This window comes from Macrobrachium nipponense, chromosome 19 (genome assembly GCF_015104395.2).
Source record: "Macrobrachium nipponense isolate FS-2020 chromosome 19, ASM1510439v2, whole genome shotgun sequence".
Taxonomy (NCBI): domain Eukaryota; kingdom Metazoa; phylum Arthropoda; class Malacostraca; order Decapoda; family Palaemonidae; genus Macrobrachium; species Macrobrachium nipponense.
In genome coordinates this window covers 39,577,995-39,587,994 of record NC_061088.1, presented here as the reverse complement: position 1 = coordinate 39,587,994, position 10,000 = coordinate 39,577,995, and the positions used below count along the sequence as shown (strand labels likewise).

The following is a 10,000-nucleotide window of genomic DNA, read 5'->3' as shown; positions in this document are numbered from 1 at the left end:
AATTCATTACTTCCAGACAAGGAAGCCTACCAGTCTAGGACTGGCCACCACCAGTGCACGTCAGGTCTTACCATTTTACAGTGCCACTAATTCTTGACACTGTCCATCGACTGGCTGCTGAAGTACTCCCACCTTTTACTTTCTCTCCTCCACCATTACACTGCCCCGAACAGAGTACCATTTCATTTCAGTATACTTGAGTATACTGCATGTAGTGTCGTCCGACGGGACACACCAGCACGATACCAGTGCTCCAAAAAAGGAACGCCTCCTCATAAGTGCCATTGCACCTGTACAGGCAGCCATTCTACCTGCGTGTCCGTCCTTACGGAACGCTCTATTCATTAGTGTGTCCATGTACGAGGATCAGTGATCCTTCGGACCACTCCAAGGGAACGCCTCCCGAAGTGCCGCAATACCAGCCCTAAGTGCTGTCAAACCTGCGTGTCCGTCCTTACGGAATGCCCAATCCATTGGTGAATCCGCTATCCCGGATCACCCAATCAAGGGAACGCCTCCCGAAGTGCCGCAATACCAGCACTACTAGTGCTGTCCAAAAGGAACGCCTCCTGAAGCGCCGTGCACCTGTACAGACGTACAGGTAGCCTTTTACCTGCGTGTCCGTCCTACGGAACGCCCATTCATTAGAGTATCCACCATTTTGGATCACTCACCCAAGGAACGCCTCCATAAGTGCCGTGCACCTGTATTGGACCTACAGGTTGCCCATTCCAGCGTCTCCCAAGGGAGGAACGCCCTTAAGTGTGACGTACGCCGCACACTATTTTGATTTTCTGCCTCATCAGAAGGTGCCATTCCAGAAGTGCCACCAACTTACGGGACACTTCCCAAGTGCCACAGAGCCCCCAGTCTTTTCAGACTTTTTCTCTACCACGTCGCAGAACACATTTCCAAGTGAGTGCCACTTTATACAGTAGGCACTCCCATTCCATTCAGTACCCATCCTGGCCATTATTTTCATTTTCATCAGAGCCTCTACTGCAGCCTAAGGGAAATGTCTTCCTCTGCTTCCCGCGACTTCTTTGCCATGGAGCTAGAGAAGCTCGGAGCCCTCATAACTCTGGGCAAGGAGGCCGGTTACACTGGACCAGCACTTGACCAGTGGATAAAGGCGCAGCAGGATGCCGCACGCCTGCAAGAGAGAAAAGCCAGAGAAGCAGAGAGAAAGGAAAGAGAAGAAGAGAGAAAGCATGAGCTGGCTCTCAGAGATGACGAAATCTCTCGGCAAGCTTCCAAGCCCCAGACCATGAGCTGGACTCCCGGTAAGAGGTGGTTGCGGAGGTTCTGCACCACTTATTGTGTATGTGGGCATGCTGTGGATTCCGACCAGTGCCCAAGTCGATCCCTACCTTGGGATGAGAGCTTCCAGGGTGAACTTCTCCAAGGCTACCATGTAGCCCTGCCTGATGAACAGTCTCCTACGGCCTATCAGTGGGTACAAGTCATGGCCGACACCGAAGCCCAGGTCTCCCTTATTTCAAGAAAGGCATTGCCTAGGGGTGCCAAAATCCGGACGGACAAAGAAATTCAGTTTGAATGGATTGAGGGTAACCTCTATTCTGTTCCTTCGGTCTTTCTGAATGTGGAAATGCCCTATTTGAACCAGGAGACCAGGGAAACCACCTTGTGCCGCCTGGGCGTAGTTGACCAATTTCATGATGTTTATCAGGTAATATTGGGCCGAGATCTACTTAAGCCGTATCTCCCCTGGACACAGCTCCCACTACCAGATGCACTGGATCCCTGCAGCATGCCTCATAATCAAACCTCAATTTTAGGTTCAGAGGCTAGTGTCTCCGATGTCCCAGACATCCTGTCTATTTGCGAACCTGGCCCTGACCCAGTGTCAGAGCCCGAAGTTTCTTCCGCACCATCTCAGCCTTTTACCATTTTACCGCCTACCTCCCCCACTTTGGAAGAGGTAAGCCCACCAGTTGACCCCGGACTTGTTTCCGAGGGTGATTCAACGGAGGTTTCCTTGACCTCCCTAACTCAAATCACTGCAGAGAGGACTCTTCACCTGTGCCAGAGCACACTGCCAGCCTTGGTGACTCCACAGATTCGCAACCTGTGGGGCCATCTCGGCCTTACCGTCCAGTGCCACGGAAGAGGTTCTGGAACAAGTTCTGCCGAGACTGTGGCCGCAAGGGTCACATGTCTGCCAACTACGGAGGGTGCGCAAATCACAATATTCCTGCCATCGCAATGGCAGTTACAAATCCTTCCTCACTAGGACCCGCAGCTAAGGGCCCTATAACAGTCACACCCCTCCAAAGCCATTATCCGCCAAGCCACGTCAGAGCCTACGACAACTCTGGCGCTTAAATCTCCCTGATACTGGAAGATCGAATCCCCCGAGGGGCTAACATCGATAGACGTCAATTAATCACCATCGAAGGTATCAACCTTATCAAGCTGATCCTTCCGACCGTCCAATTGAGGGTCACCAGACCTAATTTCTCCAAAGTATGTACTCTTGCAGTTGCAAGCTACATTCCAGGAGGTTACGACCTCCTCCTAGGGCAAGACATGAAGTCTCCCTCACCGTTCAAGAAGCCTAGGGGTCCTAACCCCACAACAAATCACTCCAAAGCAAGGAGTCATCAACATTCTACTTCCTCCAGGAAGCACGTCCACCAACAGTCTCCCCCGTTACCAAGGAGGGAGATTGATCATTCACAGTTCCGTTGCAAAACCTGCAACATACTAGGGCACTCCACGAATTGGCCTAGGTGCCCTAGCAAGCTACCAGCAGCGGACACTGTCCAAGTTCCACAAGGTTTAGCCTTTCAAAAGAGACAGGAGCCTCTGTCTCCCATTTCCAAGGGCACGCTGAGAGGTATTGCACCTCCGGTACCCATCACAGGTCCAGTCGACCTCAACTCTCTGGCAGTGCCACTTGGCAGCACTGAGCAGTGCCAAGCTCCGTCTAGCCTGGACGTAGAACCACCACAGAACTTGACCTCTGCGCCTGGCCCTGAGCTAGCGCCGGCGCCTAACCTAATCAAGGATCCTCCTACAGGAGATCCTCCAACAGGCATGGAGCTTACCACAGCCCATGGCCAATCCAAAGTCCATGAGTTTTCTTCACCCTCACCACTGTCGCTCGAGGATGAACCTCCGGCAGACCTAACATTCTCACCTCCTCTGGAAAACCAGGAACTGCCTGACCAGGAGTCAGCCTGGAGTTTTCCCCTTACGACGGTTGTCGCAGCAGCCGAAGTGAGGGCCTCCCCTGCAGTAGGTTCCACCTCTACGACGGTTGCTGCAGATACCTAAGAAGGGTGTTCTCCTGCAATCCCTCAGGCTACCACTGCCGCTGCTTCTGACGGCGTTTCTGGCCTTACCCCAGAGTCGGTGACTCCGTCTACTCCTAGGACTGGTATAGCCAGGTCCTGGAGGAATAAGAAGAAGAAGAAGGGACGTAACAAATCATTAACACACTAACCAAAGAGCCACATGCTCTCCTTGACATCTGTGCCCGAGGTACGGTGTCGCATTCAATTGCAGAGTGATCCTGGCACCTACCCAGAGAAGGTAGCCAGCCTGATCTCTGCCAGTAAACTAACCCTCTAACCCCTAGAAATTGTGATACTAACACTCATGTAAATGTCATAATTACCTCATTGCATTTCCATCCTGGCACTCCACTGACCACTCATCATCCTCACGCATCATTACCTCACCTCATGTATTTTAACAATTCCGGCGACACATTACTGCTGTGCGTACAACACTCTGGAATGATTGCGTCTCGAATTAACTGTAATGAGTAGGTTAGGCTAATGATTTAGTACCAGGGCATTAGGTTAGTAGCAAGTAGAATTTTCAAGTAACCTTATCTAGGGGTAGAGTAGACTGTCATCACAGGCAACCCGTAGTTATTACTTAGGCTAGACTACATTACTCCATTAAGTTAGTACACTTAGCATCTCCACCTATAAGTTAGGTAGGTCACTGTAGTTAGCTGTATTGCTGCTCAAAAACTTCAAGTTAGAGTAGGAGAACTGGGTAGTTGAGACGATCAACTTATTTAAGCCAAGACCTTCACGCCCGAAAGGGAGTGAATGCCTTTTTAACAGGGGGAGCTGCTACGTTTATTGAACTCCTCGTCTACCCAGTATCTAATTCATCATTTTGATTTGTAAAACGGCACCCATATTCCTCCAAATATCAGCTGATTTGGGCGGGAAACCAAAGCTAGCCGTTCAGAGTTAAGCATTTCCTGTTGGAATGGGGGGAGAATATAGTCTTTTGTCAGCTTTAGGGACGTATCTCAAAGGGAAGGATGTAGGCAGACTGGTACTTCTTAGGCCTATATCTTAAGCTCTTTTTCCTGTGAACCCTCTGCTGGCTGTATGTTCTGTTTCCAGGATTTGCCCTGCTCGTGGGGGGTTAAGCTGACCCCCAACACCCAGGCAAGACGCCTGCGATCTTCCTCAGACAGCTCCAGTTCGTGACCTCGGACGAATGTCCGACCACCCGCCTTCCATTTAGGCCTATCCATGGCGTTAGTGGCGCGCCCGAGCCCCAGACCTGAGACAAAGCCAGGCCGCATTGCTACAAAGATCCACTGAACATGGCATCCAGGTACGTCTTGTGAAACAGCATATTGCCAGTCCCTTACATCCTAGTGCCTAATTCCTCCCCATTTTCCCAATTCAGACTTCTATATCAAAAGAACTCATCCCTTTGTTTCCTCTCACTGCCTCATGGCCGCATGCTTCCCCTTGTGTGATCGTCCCAGACAAATGAAGTCATTGCATACCTCAGTGAAACATTAAAGTTCCTTTTCCCCAGTGTTAGAGAACGAAATAATAGTAACTTGTGCAAGAAATCCTTTTCCTTTTATCTTAGCTAGTCTGGGATCTTTTTCCAGATTCCCTGAGTCACGTGTCAAGTCGTTCCGCCCGCAAGTGTTGCATTACCGCAGATTATGAAACCAGCTTTTACGAATTCCATTTTGAGCCAGCTATCATCCACTTGAGAGATATTATAAGTCCACGTGGGGCCCAGTAGCATTTACTTAACCTTGGCTGTTAAGCAGCCTCTTGTAAATAAATAGCTGTAAAGTAACTAGCTGAGTTTCTGGCGACCTTTCCTCTAGAGTAAATGTTCATTTTAAATCCTTTCTTATGGTAAGTTCAAGCAATTCACATTGTTCTCCCTCAACTTTTCCTGTTTACGTATCGGAGCCTCTTTCAAGCCCGGGCTCATACGTAACAATATATATATATTAGTTATTTATATTCGTAATATAGATATATACTGATAGTATATATATATATATATTATATATATATATATATGTATAGTCATATATATATATATATATATATATATATATATATATATCTATATATATACTATATGACTGAAAAATTTCATGCATTTATTTTTTTATATACAAAACAGACATGCATCGTGGATGACGTAGAATTCATAACAAACCTAGGTTTAGCCTAAAGACTGGATTATGTGGACTACAAAATGAGAGACCTTTTGGAAACAACTTTATCATATACCATTATATGGCTCGTCAAAGAAAAATCTGATGATTAGTAACAACTTTAATTCGAAAGGGCAATTGTTGTATCCTATTATTTATAAATTCTAGAACGTCAAAAGAAGAAAGAGTTTTATGTACAACGAATAAACTTCCATACTGGAAACATTGTACGCGTCTGTTCTGAGAATGTCATTTTCCACGTCACCGCACTGATACTCGTATAGTCAAGGGATAAATTATCATCATCGTGGCTGGGAAGAGCAGACGTATAAATATGTGACAGTGGTTACGGGAACGGCCGCATGTATGTTAATATACTTTTATGAGTTAAAATAAATCGAATGCCCGCATGTATGTTAATATACTTTTATGAGTTAAAATTAATCGAATAAGATATAGAAATTGAAAAAAGCAAGCGTAGCCGCCCTGTACTCAAAAGATAGCGCGCCCAGGAGAGTAGTTTCCAATTTGTGTTTTTTACTTTTTGCTGACAGTCTGGGCAGCGTAAATGTTTACTGATAGTTCAGGGCATCAAAGCTGCTTCCCATAGAAAACGGTTATTGGGTTACGGATTATCTCCGAACTTCTATCCATGAGAAATGTGAAATTTTAGGTACTACTCGGCAAGTCTCTCGTCAAGAAATGACTGTCTGACAAATTAATCTGGGACCATATTCCAATAGAAAAGGGGGACAATTCCCTCAAGTGCGTTTTGTTAAATCACAACCATGAAAATCAGTTACTCTACCTCACGTCTTCCCATGGCTTTGAATTTAAAGTAATGACCAAATCTATTTCTAAAAATCTACGTTTGGATGTAGAAAAGAAAAAGAAAGAGAATCCAGAATGGATACTCATGATAATATATTATTATACGCACATAAATTTTACAATATTCATCTTCTCTTGCCCTTATCTTTACAAGGTACTTGGACTTCATAGGAAAGAATTTGATATGGATTTTACTTAACAAGGACAAATTATTAATTTTAGAGGCTCTATGAAATTTTGCTCTGCATATTAATGGTATTGTTAGCTATCATTACATGAACACATAATTTACAGTACTCATGATGTAAATATAATGTTTCGGTAAACAAGTGCAACGGCAACAATAATGACAATATTCTATGTAAATAATAAGGCTTCGATAACCAAGTGCAACGGCAACAATAATGACAATATTCGATGTCATAAAAATTTAAACATGTAAATACTTACTTTGCTTGACCATCTCCCTAACAGCCATGGCTGTATCCTGTAAGTCTTCAAAATTATCTTTCTCCATTTTCTCACTGCTGCCGTCTTTTGCTATGTTTCCACTCATCTAGAATCAGGAAGAAAAGCATAAGTTTTGATGACGACCTGAACTTTCCTATGTACATAAATACAAAGGTGTCACACTTCTGTCACATTAGATAACGGCTCAAACTTGGAAGCAAGGTTCCAAAATTGGCGATCTCCCTCCCCTTAAAGGCTACAGGGGCTGAGAGTAACTGGCATACACATTGTAGGTACTATTGTGGGTAACTGGCACGCGCATCAGTTTTTCTTCAGTAAAAGGACATTGTGCAGTAGTAATAGTAGGAAAATGCACATTAGTTTCTAAATTTAAATTTTTTTCCAAAACGATACATCCTCGTTTTTATATGGAGTGCCTTAGAGAGAAAGAAATGCTTAAAAAATATATAAGGCTATTTAAGTGCTGTCGGTTTCCTTGTCCCATAGGTGAAGGTGGGAAAGTGGCTGTCAAATGCCCAGTTTACGAGATTAAATTTCCTAATGTACAGTTCCCCTTGATAATGATTTCTGTTGAAGAGCACAAACAAAAAATAAGAAAAGTGAATACTTCATAGTGTTATCTTATGTTTAGATTTACTATAAAAAATAAGACATAATTTGCGATAGCAAGTTTAGTTTTCGGAATGTGTATTAATAAAGTATTAGCGAAGTTTTATTAATTTGTCATTTCATTAAAGTGTTTAGTGCCTGATCTTTAATTTTCACCTTTACAGCTGCACAAGTAAAAGCCAAACCACCTGAGAGGAAGAGAAAAAATTACAGCATTACAAAAATATGGGACAAGAACAACAGAGACTACTCGTATATAAATCAGGCTAAGAATGAAACTGGAGAGGTTTTCTACAACGAGATAAAATCAAGAAGAGGCGGAAGATGCATTTGAAACACCAATTAAGAAAAGCCTACAAAAAATCCTTGAAAATGGAATCTACGACATGAAACCCTAACACTAGCAGAAAGGAGGTAAAGAATGCATGAAAAATGGTTAAACAACAGGTCCACATGGAATTCCAGTAGACATGTGGAAGAGCTTGAGAAGCGATGGAATGGGCATGCCGTGGGACCTAGCACATGAAATGTACACAATCAGAAAGATACCAAAGGAATAAAGAAAGCTTTATTATTATGTTTATTTGTAAAGAGGAAAGTGTCTTCCAGGACTGTGTAAACTACAAAGGAATAAAGCTGTCACACCATGAAAATATTGGAAAAAATAATGAATCAAAGGATTATAAAATAAACACCTATAGATGAAGATCAGTTTTGTTTCATGCAAGGCAAGAAGAATTACAGAACGGCCTGGACACAGTATTCACAGACCTAGCAAAGATACATGTTAGATTCGCATGTTAAGAGGTTTAGAGATGAAAGGTGTGTGAGGTTGGCCAAGGATGTGCGAAGGAGCAAAATAAAAAACAATTTAGAAACAGTGTTGGTCTAACAGAATGGATACCACTAAGATCTGCTTTACATCTGGGATCTGCTTTTTACCTCAAGGAATAAGAAGAACCCTGGTGCTCGCTGTTTGTTGATGACACCATGATATGCAGTATCAACAGAAGGGTAGTGAAGTCAAAACCACAGCAGTGACAGAAGGTACTGGACGACAAGATGACTAAAGACAAGCAAATTAAAGAGACTGATTACCAAGGGTTCAATGGAGAGCAGGACCCCTGGATTAGTATGGAAGAGGCAAGGCTGAACAGAGTAGAAAAAAACTTTTGCTTCCATAGTAGCTGGTGATAGTAATTTTGATATATGATTAAAACAGAGGGGAGGCTGGGTGGAAAAATTGGGGAAAGATGCCAGGTGTCTCATGTGACCAGCATAAACGAAGAATGTATGGCAGTAGTGAGACCAGCATTGATGTAAGGTAAAGAGAGCACAGGAGAAGAAATTGGATGTGATAGCGATGAAAATACCTATATGGATGTATGAAAATGGATAGGATCAAGAATGAAAGAATTAGAGGAACTAAAAGCGGTAGAACTATCAAAGAAGGTCCAGGAAAGAAGATTGCTTTGGAATTTTTTTTTTTTGTATGGTGTTTTTACGTTGCATGGAACCAGTGGTTATTCAGCAACGGGACCACCGGCTTTACGTGACTTCCGAACCACGTCGAGAGTGAACTTCTATCACCAGAAAAACACATCTCTCACTCCTCAATGGAGTGAGAGATGTAAATTCTATATATTTCTTTTTCACAAGACATTTCTTAAAAGTATAATGGTTGAGGTTCATAGCAATGAATTTATGAAGAAAACTGTACCCTTACCCAAATATAATTGTGGATAAACCACACTTTACATTACTCTTACTAATACATTACTTACTAAAGTATTCCCTACCTTTGTTAGCTAGCTAGCTAGCTAACTGCCCTCACCCTTCTTTTTCCCATCTTACCTATCAGTTTAAAAGAAAAAAAAATATATTAGGCTTCAACACTTTAGTATCCAAATGGCGCAATATCACCCAAGGGGAATTTCAACAACTTCCAGTCGACGTTCAAGACCATTAGGAGATATATATATAGATATATAGATACAGATATATAGATATATATTGATATTTATGTATATAGATATATATTATATACATAAATAGATATATATATATATATATATATATATAGTATATATATATATATATATATATATATATATATATATATATATGACATATAGATATATAGATATAGATATATAGTATAGATATATATATATATATATATATATATATATATATATATATATATATATATATATAGATAATAATCCTGAGTTTTCATGTATACGCGAGCATACTCCTCCCTACTCTAGGACTTGTTTTTTATATTTGTAAACTTTTTAAACTTTCAATATGTATTCCGAGTTTGTGATTTTAACTTTTGTTTTATCTTTTTCTTAACTTGATAATGGGACTTTTATGTCTTGAAACGTCGTGACAATAAAAGAACATATAATGGGAAAAAAGGATTGTGCTTCACCTTGGATCGACTGCTGTCTACTGGTTGATAGAACCGACTTCAATTTTCACCATCTTAAATAATGTCTGCACCGCATAAGGTGCACTATTAGCGTTCGCTAATATCTGTATGTGCTCCCTGGAAGAGCGCATGCTCAACGATTGCCCTCTAAGATTTCATCCTCTCTTTTATTCTAGGTATGT

General features: G+C 42.3%; 1 protein-coding gene across 6 annotated transcripts in view; it reads right to left on the bottom strand.

The window, feature by feature from the left end:
• LOC135216556 (protein mono-ADP-ribosyltransferase PARP12-like) overlaps positions 1–10,000 on the bottom strand; it is a 38,885-nt gene that overhangs the window by 20,951 nt on the left and 7,934 nt on the right. For all 6 annotated transcript variants that reach the window (XM_064251933.1, XM_064251937.1, XM_064251944.1 and 3 more), the window contains one exon: positions 6,752–6,857. In XM_064251933.1, the coding sequence (XP_064108003.1) occupies positions 6,752–6,857 (106 nt within the window). Of the gene's footprint in view, positions 1–6,751; positions 6,858–10,000 lie in introns of those variants that run through there.